The sequence below is a fragment of the Megalops cyprinoides genome, chromosome 12 (genome assembly GCF_013368585.1).
Source record: "Megalops cyprinoides isolate fMegCyp1 chromosome 12, fMegCyp1.pri, whole genome shotgun sequence".
NCBI lineage: Eukaryota > Metazoa > Chordata > Actinopteri > Elopiformes > Megalopidae > Megalops > Megalops cyprinoides.
Genome location: NC_050594.1, coordinates 9,129,420 through 9,146,316, shown reverse-complemented (window position 1 = coordinate 9,146,316; position 16,897 = coordinate 9,129,420). Strand labels below are relative to the sequence as shown.

The 16,897-nt window shown below is 42.3% G+C and overlaps 2 protein-coding genes across 5 annotated transcripts; both read right to left on the bottom strand.

The window, feature by feature from the left end:
* Positions 1-3,317: 3,317 nt before the first annotated feature.
* On the bottom strand, positions 3,318-10,193 carry colec11 (collectin sub-family member 11). Of its 4 annotated transcripts, none has more exons than XM_036542667.1 (7): positions 10,066-10,193; positions 8,854-8,991; positions 8,178-8,249; positions 6,219-6,290; positions 5,616-5,669; positions 5,203-5,298; positions 3,318-4,509 (listed from the first exon to the last, which is right to left on the bottom strand). In XM_036542667.1, the coding sequence occupies exons 1-7, from the start codon at positions 10,160-10,162 to the stop codon at positions 4,085-4,087; spliced, it is 954 nt and encodes a 317-aa protein (XP_036398560.1). In that variant the 5' UTR covers positions 10,163-10,193; the 3' UTR covers positions 3,318-4,084. The 4 variants fall into 4 exon arrangements, with proteins under 4 accessions (XP_036398560.1, XP_036398561.1, XP_036398563.1 ...); XM_036542668.1 differs by having other exon boundaries at positions 3,318-4,494; XM_036542670.1 differs by lacking the exon at positions 10,066-10,193 and adding an exon at positions 9,999-10,049.
* Positions 10,194-10,948: 755 nt separating this feature from the next.
* LOC118787039 (40S ribosomal protein S7) lies at positions 10,949-16,350 on the bottom strand. The gene is made up of 7 exons (XM_036542439.1): positions 16,285-16,350; positions 15,528-15,611; positions 15,329-15,400; positions 14,417-14,560; positions 12,569-12,633; positions 11,720-11,870; positions 10,949-11,044 (listed from the first exon to the last, which is right to left on the bottom strand). Exons 2-7 carry the CDS (start codon positions 15,600-15,602, stop codon positions 10,967-10,969), a joined length of 585 nt encoding a protein of 194 aa, XP_036398332.1. The 5' UTR covers positions 15,603-15,611; positions 16,285-16,350; the 3' UTR covers positions 10,949-10,966.
* Between the last annotated feature and the right edge of the window lie 547 nt (positions 16,351-16,897).

Below are 16,897 nucleotides of genomic sequence, written 5' to 3'. Positions count from 1 at the left end.
ATCCCACGAAAATTGGCCGTCCATCACGTTTTCAAAAGTCAGCTTGAGGTAATAGTAGCTTTAATGTGTGAGGACGGAGTAGCCGCAGTAACTGATTAGTAAACTGATAATGATCTCCCATCATCCCTTCACACCATCCTTAGTGCAGCCTGGATGCTGTTGTCTGTTTTTGTTCGAGGCAGAAGTAACCAGAGATTTCCACTCCCATCACAAAGGCTGACGACTGGTTTCGGCCAGACAATTCCCGGTCAATGGAATGCATAATTCATTGCTCTGTTAATCATTAATAGCCATGGGGACCATTTAAATTGTTCCTTATTTAAAAAAGAAACAAACATGTCATGCATATTCAAAGGCATTTCCAAAGGGCCGCATTTGCATTGGGAATGCTGTTTAGACTCAGGTGCTCCTTGCGTCTTAAAATGATACATGAAAATTCATAATAAGAAATAAAGCATGTCCAAATTCACTCAGTGCTAATTCACAGGTGTGTATACAGGAAGACGTTGGAGTCACAAGAGATTTTTTGAGGCAACTGAAGCTGTAGAGAATTCCTCATGCGTCGCTATTCTACATTCTAGAATTCTCAATAAATTAAATGTGTCTGAAGAGGGCTCAGAATACAGTGCACACCTGAGTTGAGTACAAAGCAATTCTTTTGTTGATAATAAATCATTATTTTTATGGATCAATAAACTCTGTGGCCCAAGAGCATGTTATTTACTCATTACCTAAGTACCAAGCATATCTTCAAATTAGCCTCACCCAACCTAGCATGAGTGACAGCTTCAGACAACTCTGGCCACATTCACATAATCATCAAGAATTCAAAACAAGTAGAGATTACTGTACCATATTCAAATTATTGGATTACTGTATCATTGGAGCATGTCCAAATGCATGGAAATGTAGCAGGTACCTTTGTTGGAAAGGGGGTACTGTTCCCACAGGACAAGAAGTAGTTTCCCTTAATTGTGTGAGCAGAACCACGTGAGCCAGTCTTATTTACCCATTGAGCAAAAGTACACGTTTTTGTCCACAGATTCAGGAAAAGAGCAGGGGCTATGCAGATGTCACATTAACAGTGGTGTCTAATGCAGATCCACAGTTTTCTGGTCCTCTTCTTAAACCTTGTGCCAAGGTTCCTAAACCTTGGAACCACTGGTTGGATGGGAACCTAAATTACCTGTTGTGTCAGCTATCATACAGCTGCAGTTTAAAAGCATCTCTAAAGGTCTTCAGGACCAGAAGATTGCTACAAATAGCATCTTTGAATTATAAATAAGACAAAATCTTGATTCCACCAATAAGCAAAGCAATGACTTTGCTTGTTTTCTTTCTTTTCTTCAGGCTACTCTGAGAAATCACTTTCTGAGCTAATTAATAGCATGTCTGCTGCCTGTTCGGTTTGACCTCTGAAGTTAGAAACAATTTCCAGCAGGTGTAATGAAGACATTTGCATTACACCATGTCTAGTCAGTCAAACTGCTGTCTCGTCTCCTCAACTTGGCAAAGAGGCAGCACGAAGCACGTTTCATTTTACAGATCCCTGTTCTTTAGATCAGTTACATTAGGATGAAAGACATCTTGGGGCTGTCAACCCTCAGCTCATCAGCCAGGAACCACTTTAACCAGCTAAATTCTGCAGGCTTGTCCTGCCCATCATATATACTTCTAGAGAGAAAGAGAGCAATGTTTGTGTGTGTGCCATACTTTTCCCTGGGCTTACTGTAAAAGCTAAATATCAAGATTAAAAAAATGATCATTTCCAGCTCCATGTTTCAAGTTACATGTTACATGATAGCAGTAACTACTGATCATTTTTCAGAGAGCAGCTCCACGTGCCCTTTAAATGGACTGATATACAGCAGTTTTGATTGACACCACTTGTTTATCAGTACCTTTTATATGCTTTTTGTGTTGCTAACATAATGCACAAACAAACACAAATGATAATACAGCTTTTCGTGTCTCATCAATACATGATATCCCGAATATTCAACCAGGTCACTCTGCCTGAATTGAGCTTCTTCTGCTCCGTCATTAACTCTGAGTAAGAAATTTTTTAAAAAGTTTTCTCTTTTTTTCTTTCTCAACATTATGAATTGTGGAGTCATTGAATTTGCAGATGTATGGGTACTTGCTTTCTTTCATTGCTCATGGTAGAGAGAAGAGCGTGTTTTGGTTTGAAAGACACAGTGGTCATTAAGTGTACAATAGCAGTAGTGTGAACTCTCCCCTGCCTTGAAGGGCTTTTCTATACAAAGAAAACAGGGGTGCTTGAGTACTGGTCTGCTTTCCATTTCAATGAAACCACCATCACTAACTTACGTGGTGATTAAAGCGGCACGCATCACTGGAGGAGAAGTTTTCATGTGCCGCGATGTTGGTCATTCTGTTTGGTGCAGACTGGGACACAAACCTTTAGAAGGTTCTGTAGCTCCAGATGGCCCCAGAAGTTTTTAGGCTAACAGCACCATAAACTCTTTTGTACAATCCATGGATTCCATAAAATGCAGGGAGGGCTGTATCATTATTGTTCTGCTCTCTGCTTTGAAGTGGTTGACCGGTAGAATGACACAATGAGTCAGGGGTGGCCAACCAGGACACAGTGTCATTGTGTAAGGCCACTGTTAACACTACAACTTTTACTCCCATGGTTTCTGTAGTGTATTGATAGCTGTCAAATGTTTTGTATTACCAATTCATGCATTCATGTATTTGTTTATTTCATGTCTGCTTTATTTTGAGCATTGATTGAGAGGTGGCAAAATGGCTGTTTAGCAGAGCATATACTATGGTGATGCCAGTTCTGCTTCTGGTGAGGTGACAGAGATACACCGGCCACTCCTTGCTCAAGGGCCCATACATGTTTTTGTGTATTGTAAATTCAACTCATAATGGGTGTGTTTGGACTGAAAAGACATCATGCTGTAATTACAATGGTTTTCAGTCAGATCAAAAGCTGATTTAGCAAGAGCAACTATTGCTTCAGGGGTCACGCACAGAGCTCTGAAGGGCTTTATTAGGCACTAGGGCCGTAGGCAGTACTATGGCTGTCCATGCAATAAATAATAATCAAACATGAAGAAGTTAATACTGTTGGCAGCAGTTGACAGCTTGGGGAAAAATGCCTTTGTTCTGCTAATGTTGATGCAGAATTGATACATTGAGAATTGGTGTTATACTAAGGGGATGGAGGGCTGGTCCTGAAAGAGAGTCATGGCTATATGCTTCTTCAGAGTACAAAAGAAAACAGAACAGCTCTGCTCTGAAACTCATACAAAATTCTCATTTATTTGTCACCAAACTCCTGTTATAAACATGGTCCTGCAACATACATGTAGAGGAAAGCAAAACTGCATTTGGTTATCAAAGGAAAATGTGAGAAAAACAACAGAAGGTGAATTAAAAGAGAGAAATATACATTCAGCACATTTTGCAAAGTTTGCTTTCTGCTGTCGTTTCCACTTTTCATGTGTGTGGCAGCTTATACATCAGTGCACCAATAAATAAATGAATAGAGGTTTTATAGAAATATTCAGTCAACTGATACATATAAACGGTCCTTATAAACAACAAAGTAATCATAACATATAACAGGTTTGCATGTTTATATGTAAAAAAAAAAAAAAACACAAGAAAGAAATGATACATACATGCTTATGAAAGCAGCTCCAGCAAAATCATCAGCACTGTCATGATAAGAGCACATAGTTCTGGTTTCATTTTGTAGTGTCATTATTATTATTAGCAATATTTTTACTTATTTACTTAGCAGATGCCCTTGCCCAGGGTTATTTGCATAGTTTTCAAATCAAATGTCATTTACATGGCTGGATATTTACTGAAGCAAAACAGAAGTTCCTCGCTCAACAGCTGTGACCAACCCATGACTCGAACCCGCAACCTTGTGGCTACAAGCCCAGTTTCCAGGTTACCCATTGCTCCACACCATTGCATGTCCTCACAGCATGATGGCTCTGTGACAGCACACCGAAAGTCCCGTAAAAGGAAAGAGAGGAGAGTAAAAGACAGGGCGGCCAAAGAGACGACGCCACCCTTGTCTCCCGCAGAGCAGAGGTCAGACGGCGTCCTTGTCGAACTCGCAGACGAAGTACATGGTGAGGTGGCAGGCCACGTCCACCCAGGCCCCCGTGGCCACCATCTCGGTGCAGTCCTCGTCCTCGTAGGCGTCGTTGGGCTCGCCGTCGCGCCACTTGCTGAAGGTGGTCATGGGGGAGCGGTCGACATAGGCGAAGTGGCCCTCGCGGTCCAGGTCGTTGATGCCGATGAAGACGCGGCTGAGGCCGGCCTGTGTGATGTAGGCGGCAACGGCGGCATTGGCGCCCTCGTCCTTGGGCATGGCCAGGTGCCCGCCCCGCCCCTGGCAGTAGAGCTCGGCGTCCAGGTAGCGCTTCTCCTCCTTGACCAGCAGGTAGACCTTGCTGTCCGTCTCCTTCAGGCCGGCGACAGCTGCGGGGGAGGGCAGTGCTGAAAAATGAGCACCTGTGTTTCTGTGATCATGCCGCCGAGTCGCCAGAGGTCACAACGCACAAACGCGAACACATCGCCACAAACGGGAGAGCGGTGGGCACAACACACACACCATCAAGCAGCGGTGTCCACCACCGGGCCTGGAGATCCATAGAGCTGTGAGGTTTAGAGGTGCCTTTCAAGTTCCACTCAGTCATTAGTGGAATTAAGTAACTATCACACAGTGAAGTAGGATCTGAGATGGATTGAAGCCCCAAAGCCCATGGTTTATCAGTGGACACCCCTACTCACATCACTGCCAGATGCAATAGAAATGTAACACAGGACATAGAATTCATGCACTGTGGCAGACCAGGCCTGAGTTCAGACCGTGCAAGTAATCTGCTATCCAAGGGCCATTCTGTCCTGGTCCTGGAGGGCTGCAGTGTCAGCAGGCTTTTATTCCATCCTGGAACTTAGCAAATTGAGTCAACTAACTGACTTCACTGAACCAGCTAAGAACATTCATGGTTTACAGAAAGCTGGAAATCTGTGTTGACTGCAGCCCTCCAAGAGTGGAGACAAGTAGCCCTCTTCTGCTCAAGACACGCGAAAGATATTGGAAAGCCTATCTCACAGCAAAATGGGCAAATCTGAAAAAGAAAATCTTTCAAAAATAAAATGAACCTTTTGTAAGTAGTTTCTCCAGACATATTAGAAACATACCATTTTTAATGAACTTCAGGTCATTCGTCAGTTGAGCCACAAGGATGTCCATTTCTCCAATCATCTTCCTAATCGGGGCGCACTCACAGGGGACACCTGGCAACACATACAGCAAAGGGAGGAATCCACTTTGGAATCCACAGGTAAACTTTTGCTATAAACCGATATATTCCGTTGGACTAAATCAGAAATGCAACAGGTGAAGAGATCTGACTGGCAATGCAATTTAGTGGTAAAGAAAAGGGTGTAAAAACCAGGCACCTGTATCTTTAGATCCCACACAGGGCCCTGCTGACGTACCCTAATTCACCTGAATCTCTTCAGGGCTGTGTGAATGGATAATACTATAAAATGTAAGCTATGTAAACAAATACTGTAGTGTTTTAACACATCTGTGAGGGAAAATGTCATACCCGGGTCTCCGGCTGGTCCCTGTGGCCCTGGATCTCCCATATCTCCCTTTAAACCTGTTGAGAATTTATTATTCTATTATTGTTTTCCACTCGTGCATATAAGTCAACCAAACAAAGTCATAACAACTGTTCATGACAGCTGCTGTGAGAGAAATTGTCTTGCATTTAGACAGCCTGTAGAGGGCACTGCTGTAGTGGTTTTCTCTTCCTTCTGACATAAAATGAAAAAGACAAGCATAGTGCATTGCACACGGCCTTTATGTAAGGGAATCGTCCATCCTACAAGTCGTTATTTTTGGTCCGGTGATATCAAATGAACTGATTCATGCTTGCACAGCTATTCTGCTATCAAATGAATCAATTTATGTTCATACTGCTCTCCTGATATCAAATGAACCAATTCACAATCATATGGCTCTGCTGATATCTAATGACCCTATTTCACACTCATACAGCTCTTCTTCTATCAAATGAACCGGTTTATGTTCATATGACTCTCCTGATATCAAGTGAACTGATTCACACTCATACGGCTTATCTGCTAATAGAGGAAATGATTCATGCTTGTATGACTCTGCTGATGTCAAATGAACTCATTCATACCTTTGGTGCCACTGGGCCCCATCTTCCCATAACGTCCTATCAGGCCTTTCTGCCCTTTGAGTCCAGGGTGCCCTATGAAAGGAAACAGAAGATCAATACAGAAGGGGCAGCAGTGTAGTATAGTGGTAAAGAGAGGGGCTCGTAACCAAAAGGTTGTTGGTTTGATTCCCCACTGGGGCACCACCACTGTCCCCCTGGTCAGGGTTCTTAACTTCTTAAATGGATGATGTGTAAAAATTGTGAACTAAGTTGCTCTTGATAACACTGTCTGCTAAATGACTACAATTGTAATGTTATGAATACTACTATACTATACTTATACTACTATGCTATACTATATAATACTTAAGTGGCAGTGTGGTGATTTGATTACACTTTACACCTGTGAAACATGGTGAAAATGTGCTTAACACAACAATGTTAAGGTGTGGGTACACAAACTTCTCCCTAAGTGTGTGGATTACCAAAGTTGTAAGACAGAGTGCAACTGCAAGTCTAATGACAAGCAAAACGTACTCAGTCCATCTGGCTTGCCATTTGTCAGTCATCTACTGAATCTGCTGCTTTCAGGTTTAGTACTGAATCACCAGATTCTGCGACTCCATTACACTTCCCAGCAGCCTGTTTCATGCATTTAAGACTCACTGTGCAAATACTTTCTTGTGTCAGTGTGCAGTGTCATAAATTCCACTCGTGCCTTCTGGTTCTGTTGACAGAACCTGAAATAATTTCCCTCGTCCTCTCTCTTTAATCCCCTTCAAAAATGTCAAATATCAATACTTCCCTGGATACCCCTGGGGCTCCAGGTTAATGAATGCTGTGAGATTATTTAAAATGTAAAATTTTTGTAAAAAATAATTAATCCATGTGCCTCCAGGTTAATGGATGCTGTGGGGTCATTTAAAATGTAAAATCTGTAAAAGCAATTAATCCTTGTGACACTCACTTCTGGGTTAGAGAGAGATTAGAGAACGCAGTAATGACGGGAGACAGAGGCTAACTAAACATGGTCGTAAAATTGTTTTTTTTTTCTTCAGGGTAATTTGGACAATACATGTGCCTACACCAACAGAAACTATAATCAAACCTGGCATCGCTCATAGCTGTCACTGAGTGATATCTGACCTGGAACAGTGGAGCAGCTGCCCTCCATGGGTGAGTTTAGTTATGCTGTCACCCCCCCAACACCCCCACCCCCCCACCCCCCATTATAAACAGTCACCATCATTAGCAGAGTCTGTATACGGCTCCCCTGGCTTCTGCGCTGCTCGCACGACCTCTGACCTCCGTCAAGTAAACATTTTGTAGCTCTGGACTTCCTTACAGTGATGTAACGAGTCAACCAGGTCAGAATTTCACTGTCAGTCGGTCAGAGTCATTGGCTCAATGCATCTGTGATGACCTTTATCCCACAGCTTGGCCAGCTATACTTTGGCTCTGTGAGAAATTAAAACCCATGGAGTTTGGCCGGATGTACTGGAAATTTCTAAATCAACCCTGTGAAGTTCATTGATGCGGTATGTGTTTGATGTGTACAAATGCTTGGCTTGGGGTTCATTCTGAAATACTGGCGGACTTCTTTCCAGAAAAATGAGCATTCATGTCAAACTTAGATTAGAAATACACAATAATAGTCAAGTAAACTGATCATTTCTAGGAAACCAGCTCTCGGTGCCCTTTAAATTTTCCAGTTCATATATCCAGTTCATAGAAGTGAAACATTATTAACTTCACCTTTATACTGTTTTTGGCCTTTCTGTAAATGACATCATCAGGACAACATTCATATTACGTATCCATGTTCACTAATAATCATACTCCTCCCCTCTACTGCAAAGGATCATGGGAGCAGTGCAGCACTGGACACTGGAGTTCATGGAACGTTCAGTTCTTGCTCCTAGTCCTCCCATTTACTATACATTCACTGAATATGCCAAGTTCTGTTGAAGAAGAACATACCTGGCTCTCCAGGTGGTCCCACTCTACCTGGCCTCCCAGGTGCTCCCTTCTCCCCTTTCTCTCCTGGCTCACCTGTCCGAGGGACAAAATGTTACGACAGCACAGGTGTTGGGAGCTGGACGTGTTATTAGAAAAGGACCAGTTCCTTTCCACAGTGGGCCTCTACTGTTGTACATTTGAGGAAGATATTTACTTTGAATACTTTCTGTAAATGTCCATCTACATAAATGAATAATATGTAAAATATCACCTAAGTCAACTGGGATAAGGGTGTTTAAAACATAGTACAACATCAGAGCAGCAATTGTGTTTCTGCAATCCACACAAAAAAGACAAATTTCAACATACGCTTTAGTAAACACTTCTATCCATGGTGAATTACAACTCTGAGTTTTTTTTTTCCTTTTACATCATGAACATACCACAACTCTTCTACATGGCTGGATATTTACTGATGAAATTTACTCAATGGTATAACACAAGTGCTCCACCAGGGATCCAATCATACCACCTTCTGGTACAGAGTTTGTTACACAAACTGTCAATCCTGGTTACCAGACAGCATTTGAACATAATACCAAAACACCCTTTCACACGGGCTGTTAGACTCGGTCTGTTTTTGGGAACTATGTACAGCATGTTTTTCTGTGTCCTTCTGTTCAGACGCAGGTGGCACCTTTGAGTCCCGGAACCAGAATCTGGACCGAGCAGGGCTCCTCGGGCAGGTGCTGGCTGTGAGTGGATCGCAGCAGCGTCAGACCGAGCAAGGAAATGAGACCACACAGCGCCAACCCCTCGCCCCTCATCCTAGTGCCTGGAGTGAATCACACACACACACAGAGGTGTGTAAACATACTTACACACTAACTAAGCAGTCCCCCAGGACCCCAGGGGGTATGAGTGGGGTATGAGTCCTCACCCAGGAGGGTCAATGCAAACGGAGGCCAAAGACATTCTGCAGTTGATGTAGCATGCGTGCTCCACAATGCTGCATACAGAAGGCAGCTGTGGCGTGACAGCTGTAACACTCCCCTAACAGCACTAAAGCAGGCAATGATGCATCGATGCCGTGATGACCTTGAGGTGATTGATAACGTCTAACACAAAGGAGATATCTAAAAGCAATGAATCAAAACAAGGGATGGCATTTACACACTCAGAGTAAACGGGCCGCTAGAGAGCCCATGGCTAACGTTAAAATTCGCAACTGAGCAATCAATAGATACTAAGTAAATAGGAGGACTCTAATGTGTACTTTCTGGAGTGTAGACTGCACACTGACTGTGACGCTCAAATTAATATTAGTGTTTCTTCGTGTACTTTATACTAGAACTGGCAAATGCAAGTAAAAACAAAATTACAACTTATGTCACATATTTTAAGGGTTATCATGCAAGTTCATGCTTTTTTAAAATGTGAAATTTAAAGTTTAGTATGATTTAAAGCAAGCTGATTATCACATCGGACCGTGTGCAATAAAGTATCCCATTTGTCGGTTTCTGCATCAAGGAAATACACTAGACAAAATAATTTTCTATTCAATCAGCTGAGCTCAATTACTCTCAAACAAATAAGACTGCAGTATTAAAAGTACAAGATCATTCATGAGGGTTCACTCACTTGAATGGTAGCTCACAGTAGAAATCAATTTAACACTAAACAAAACAAATTCTATGCACAAACGAAGTATGCGAAAGAACATACTTCAGATCTCGAGCAGTTAAGGTGGCATCAAGCTTTCATAATGTCTCACAATACCCAGTGTTAAGCATCCTACATGACTGTCGTGAGTCACTGGTCCAGCCTGCCGTATAATTTTACCTTCGCGTTTCTTTAACCATCGGGAACAATGCCATGCGACAGTGTGGTGTGCGCTGAAATGACCTACCTTTTGTCCCGAAGTTTCTAGCCCCCTGAACGACGAGCGGCTCTTGGCTTGCGGAAAGGCGCAAATGAGGATCATGACTGTTTACAGAAGCTTGCATGCAGGTCTGCTAAGCGAGGGCTCGCGTTGTTCTCCTCTGCACGCTCCCGAACCGGGGGCCAGCGCAAAAGCATCCGTAAACACTCACGCTGATAGAGCAACGACATCTGGGCCGCGGAGAGATAGAACTGCGTGGGAAACCGCAGCACTGCTGATAAGCGGAGGCCCTCTGATAAAAACTACCCCAGATTCATCTTACAGAGGGGGCAGAAAAAAAACATTTTACTCCCATAACACTGTTCTCGAAACACACCTCTCAGTCTCTTATTAAAACTTCAATGAAGTTCACAGTTTCAGTTTGGAATCAAATATACCTCTAGCACTAAACAAAATGACCACTAGAGGGAGAACAACCCTGTATTACCCTAAGAAATTCTCAAGGGGAACTCTACTAATATTGCTAGGCACTTGACACTTTAGCCCATTGTCAACGGGCTTAACAGTAAAATGGGTTACCTCATTTTCCCAATTAGGTAGCATATTAAACTCCCTTACAGTTTAGAACTGGATGGTCCTGCAATATGGGATATATGCATTACTCAATAATACAGCAGGTTTTTACTATGCTGACCCAGTATCATGAGAGGAATAAACATAACTAAAAGTGAAATAGGTCCTGAACAGGATGTGATACCCTGACAAAGTTGCCATACTATGTACGTGTATGGCAAATAAGAGTACAAAGGTGCAACATATCTATCAGATGAAGCTGTGATGCAAATGCTATATACAACAGAAAAGAAAAAAAAAAAAAAACATTGGACAGTATAGTGACAGTTCACAAATTTATTTTGTCATCTGTCCTTTACAGCTGGAATTCTGGGAATTCAAACACAACATCTTTGCCGGTGAGCTTCTTGTAGACACCAGAGAAAGTCTCGACCTGAAAAGAACAGCACTTGTCACAAATGAAGGCTTGGAAAAAACAAAACATTGTTATCTATAGGATTCCAATGCTTACACTTTACTGCATCTGTTTACTTAGAGATATACTAAGTTTCAGCATTTGCTTTTTCACTTCACATTCCCAAAAGTAAAACTATTTTATTAACTGTGGAGACTTCTATTGCAGTATTAAGCCCCCTATAAAACAATCACAAACCACTTTGCTTAATTAATGTAAAACCTGGCTGAGAGACAGCAAAGTCTACGGCATTATCATCAGGCTGCACAAAATAGAGGATAAGAGCCTTTGCTGAGCGAATCATGTTGTCACGCTGTAGCATTCAAAAGGGTGCTATTCTTGCCGGCCTGGAGTGCAGGAACAAGCCTGCAGCCCAGTGACAGGAATGAAGCTTTGTGAACCCCACAACCGGTGAGTGTCAGACTGATCTGAGCGTGCAAGAGAGCAAAGCTTTGATTGATTGTGTCAAATGAGGCAGTGACTAACAAAACATCATCAGCTCCACCCCTTATGGCGTTCAAGCCTCACTGTCCTCTCCTGTCAGTGCTGTAGAGTAATACTGTCCTGTACGACACATGGAAGACTAAAGGCAAGCCAGGCCTTCCAGGAAGGACACGTTTTGGGGAGAACCGTGACTTTTTTTGTAGCGCTCACCTTGTGCTCGACGTTGTTTTGCTGCGCCTTGTCAAGGTGCACCTTGATAAGTCGGCTGCTGTCCATCTTAACGCGGATTCGCTTGCCGACGATTTCGCTGGGGAAGACCAGGTCTTCGAGGATGGCGTCATGCACAGCGGTGAGAGTGCGGCTGGGGGAAAGGAAAACCGCCAGCTTACTTAACGGTAGGACATTGAGGAAACAGCAACATCGTATATTTTCACGTGTGGACACTTTTCTGCTGGCTACTTTTCATTGTTTTCAGTACAAATTCCTTATATTACCACTTATATTATCATATTACAACAGCCCATTCATAAATAAACATGCAAAACATTAGATAAAGAAGAGACGTGCAAAGGAATTAATGTAGATCTGATTCTGTGTAATGCTTTATCTTAACCAATTATCCCAGCACTGAATACTATCACTTTTGAATTCAGCTATTTAGTTTTACTAGTTTTAAAGAGGTCTGGAAAGAAATGCTTTGAGTCTAACCTGTTGACCTTGTTTTAATAAAGCTGTATATTTTGGTCTACTCTTAGGTATCCCTGTGTAAGTCAATCATGCACATTGAGTCCTACATTGAAGGAAAATAGCCAGATAACCTGATAAAAAATGAGCACATTCAGCAATGTGATATAGCCATTTACAACAGTTCAGTGCCCTCAGTATACCATTCCAGCAGACTGCCAACTAGCATCGACTGTTTCGAACACTGACTGTTTGAACCAAAATGTAGAGGCAGCACAGAGCCGTTTCCATGATGTGTATGACAGATGTGTCTCATTAGCACACAAGGCTGCAGCTGGCAGCAGGTAAACCCCTGCGATTCCACAGGCGACTTACCTCCTTGGCCGTTTCTGCTTGTTTTTCGTGCGGCTCTTCCTAGTCGGTTTTGGCAGAATTCTCCTCTGTAAAATAACAATCAAACCTGGTTACTTCAAGGGATCATTACTACAGATTCTGTTTAAGGAGCCAAACCTGATTAATCACAAGGCCCTGACTACAGAAGACACAAGCCCAGATACAGCCTTTTGTCCTGAATCTGAGTCATGAAATTAGGCAAATATTTTTCATTTTACACATTTTCTCTCAGGAATCCCACTAATTTTCATTTTTATGGAACTTTTATTTAAATCAACAAAGAACATTTATAGCATCAAAAAACAAAGGCTGCTTGTGGAAGAGTCAACAACTTGCTTAAACACACCACAGTTAATTTGCTTCTAAGAAAGACGTAGCAAGGTGAATGATTCAAGGCTGCGGCTAACTGATGTCGCTGTGTACCATTACTTGTACAGAGTCAGCTAGACTTGATTATCATTTGTAAAACAACCAGGCTGCATTTGTCTGCCTTACTGTCCATCTATAGTCAAAGAAAAGTCAACTGAGCTCAGTTCAAACAGAGAGCAGGTGACCAGGAACAGACCTGAGAAGCAGTGGATTATGGAAGGTATACCATATGGAATGGTAGGTATAAAAGTGAGGAAGACATAAGCAAATATCCTTATTATTGGAAATATTCTTTGATAAATATCCATAAAGATATTAAAGCATCAAACTTCACACAAAGTTCAAGGAACAAATTTTCAAGTCGCACTCTGCTTTTTCCAGGATATGCATACAATTTTTCCAGCATGCATACAATTTTATCACAAAACACACTTCCACAGCTGAACATTTGCTGATGCAATTCAGGTTCAATACAATCATAAAAAAAAAATATATCAAATCATGAGTGGAAGGTCAGTGCCTCATCTGGGTACCAAACCTACAACCTTTCAGGTACTTTACACCAGCGTTTCCCAAACCTCTCCTGGAGGACCTAATGTTTTAGATCTCTCCTTGCTCCAACACAGCTGATTTAAATGAGCAGTTTGTTATTAAGCAGCTTCAGGAGTTCATAACGAGTTGATCATTTGAATCAGCTGTGCTGGAGCAGGGAGCGATCTAAAACATGCAGGACAAGGGGTCCTCCAGGAGAGGTTTGGGAAATGCTGCTTTACACTATATTACCACCTAACAAAGCCATTTACTACTATGTATTGAGATTCAAGCCCACACATCTCAAATTCAGAGGCCAGAGATTAATGCATTACTCCACAATGGTGCCTGAAGTTGCAACAGAAGAGATCTGACCATCTGCCAGATCTGTCTGATTTAGGTCCTCAACAATCAAGCCAAATGATTTCTTATAGATTCAGCTTCATATACTGAGCAAATCTTACACGACTTATATGCCCTTCTACACCATTAGACAACTTTCACTTGGCATCATTACAGGTGATGGTGACTACAACACTGCCTCTGCAATCAACAGGTCCCTTTTTTCCTGCTACGTTACAACCCAGCTTGGTGCAATTTCTGTTGTGACACTTGCAAGTGGACCAACCAAAGGCTTTGGTGTCATAATCATGCCAAACTCCTATGCTTATTTATTTCTGAGTGACATACATCAATATACACAAGTACAGCTCATTTTTAACTGGCAACTATGTCACAGAAAGCCAGTCGATACAACTGACATTCATGCATCACAAACAGGATACCACTGTTGCCCTGTCTGGCAGAAAGCACAGGGGGGTACTGGTGGAAATGAGCTCAACCATTCTGGGACTCCAAAGTCATTTCTCCTCCAGCTTTTGGACGGCAAATGCGCAGGGGACCTCCAAATAATGCAAAGCTAGGATTTACCTGCGCGATGAACACAACGTGCTTGCCGCTGAATTTCTTCTCCAGCTCTCGCACGAGGCGCACCTGGACCTTCTGGAAGGACTTCAGCTGGGGCACAGGTACGAAGATGATGATGGCCTTCCGTCCGCCACCAACCTCAATCTCCTGAGGAGTATATCCATTTCATAAAGTCACAAAACATTCTAAGCCGACACCCTAACCCAGTGCTACAAACATAGCTGCCGTTTCATGTTATCCATTTACACAGGTGGTATTGTTCAACCTGAATTGCTTCAATAAATACCTGTCTTTTCTCATGAGCACAATCATGAGAACCTCAAAAGTGCCCTACTCTGGGTTTAAACAAGCAACCCACTCCTTACAAGTCCAGGTCCTGTCCAAGAATGATGAACTACAGATACTGGTCCTGAGCCAATTACCACACTTCCTTTATGACATCATAACAGTGGATGCTATTTTGAATGTTACCAATCTCAGGCAGGCATCTCTGGGAAAAACTTCCCATTCTAGTAATGCTCTAAAATACCTGAGATGATGTAGCTGGACAGCATACAGGAAACTGCCTAAAAATGGACCACTGCTAGCACTCAAGAACCACACTGACAAGAGCTACCAGAACACTTTCTTGCAGGATCACTTTCAACAATGTGTTCTTTAGAAGTGCTATGCCCTGGTGAAGGCAGACATGCGTGCCATATTTCCAAAACAGTTTATGCAAGATCAAGCCATCAATATACAGTAAAGATGAAAATCAAACATCTGTCAAACGAACCACCACAACAATACCCACCTTGGCCATTTTATATATGTAGCCAAAGGCTCCACAAATCCAATATCCCTTGTGAAGCCCAAAGCCAGTAAATCCAGTGAGATATAAAATAATCCATGTACACAACTGGTTTATCCACTGACCTTAGCAGCAGTGATATTGAGTTCCCTTAGCTGAGCCTTCAAGTCAGAGTTCATCTCCAACTCCAGAAGAGCCTGCAAATGGAGAACACAAACATCTCTCAACACACATACATTGACCACATAATACAACCAGTAGCGTTCCAAGAATTGCTATGTTAGAAATAAAATTGAAAGCAATGTGGCCTAGCTGACCACTGACCTGGGAGATGCCAGATTCGAATTCATCTGGCTTTTCGCCGTTGGGCTTCACGATTTTTGCGCTGGTGCTGAACATGGCCTACCTCTGGAAAAGTCACAAAACATTTAGTTACACTCTGAATCATGCAATCCACAAGTCAAGCTGCTTCGTTAAGACAACTGGCTAGCATCCACAGTTATTGTGGAAAGAAGCATGACAGTAACTAGACAGCTAGCTAAATGAACACGCCCCAGGACGACAACAGTGTAACACCACTCAGGTGATGTGCTCGCTTGCTACCATTCCTGTATACCATCGGCTACCTGTCAACTTCTTTAAGCAACGTAGATAACTGTCATGCCATCTTGAAACATTCCAAATAACAAGCGAAACAGCAATATAACACGTCTGCTGTCAGTATTTCACATTTTATTGTGCAATTCTGTTAAACAAAACCATAAACGGCTATGCATAAAAACTACGACAACATTAGTAACAAACAGCTTTCCGAAACATTGTGCACATGTCACTTAGGTAACCTGGGTAGTCTAGGAAGCTAGTCAAGAATCCTTCCTTCAGTTAGCCGGTAAGCTAGCCAACGTCTCCCAAACTTCAACTGTGTTTTAATTATATAGAGAGAATCATCCGTTATTGGACAAGTAATAATCTAAAGTATCCATAGTCCTGGCCTTTGGATAAGGGCAAAACTGTCCGATATGTACATTTTCAACATATTTACAGGACATTTCAATTCACTGTAACAAATCCCACTACCGACCTTCTACACAGAGGGCCTGGGAAAAAGAAGGAAATCACGCGAGATGCTGCTGAAATCTCATTGTGCTGAAGAATCATGGGAAACAAAATTAGAGGCAAATTATGCTCAGAAAGAGAGCTGCGTTCTCTAAAGTAATTGCCAACGTACTTTTTGTTCCATCCACGTAGAGGTGCGTTTGGCAGAAATGGTGGTTCAAGCTATGTCCCGTTCATTGTCGCAATATTTAGAACCCGCTCTAAGTATAATGTGCCTGCCCCAGTTGTAGCAAATGCCACTTCACGCATTTCAGAGTTTTTGAGTGTTGGTACTTACAATGCTTAAACTTATGCAACTTCAGTCACTTGAGATGGTAACACAACTGACCAGCAACCATATCACAAATTGTGTACGTATATTACGCATATATGTAAAGATTACTGAACCAGACATGTTTAAATGGCGTGCTGTTATTTTGTAATTGCCGTCGACAGAATGCATCCTTTTGCATGCACTTACATTATGCACCTGGCAAAATTTTACATTTTACGTGGCGTAACATCGTCCTTCAGTACAAAGTCGCCCTCATCTGGAAACATAGACTAATTTACAACATCAGTACTTATTAGACAGCGTG

Bases quoted from the DNA above. Each gene is read 5' to 3' on its own strand.
- LOC118787039 (XM_036542439.1), bottom strand. From the start codon at position 15,602: ATGTTCAGCACCAGCGCAAAAATCGTGAAGCCCAACGGCGAAAAGCCA. The intron at 12,634-14,416 runs GTAAATCCTAGC...GTTATTTTACAG, and splicing joins ACGTTGTGTTCATCGCGCAG to AGGAGAATTCTGCCAAAACC. The intron at 11,045-11,719 runs GTGAGCGCTACA...TGTTCTTTTCAG, and splicing joins AAAACAACGTCGAGCACAAG to GTCGAGACTTTCTCTGGTGT.
- colec11 (XM_036542667.1), bottom strand. From the start codon at position 10,162: ATGCAAGCTTCTGTAAACAGTCATGATCCTCATTTGCGCCTTTCCGCA. The intron at 8,250-8,853 runs GTGCCACCTGCG...TCCCTCGGACAG, and splicing joins TCTGGTTCCGGGACTCAAAG to GTGAGCCAGGAGAGAAAGGG. The intron at 4,510-5,202 runs GTATGTTTCTAA...ACAGAAACACAG, and splicing joins CCTGAAGTTCATTAAAAATG to GTGCTCATTTTTCAGCACTG.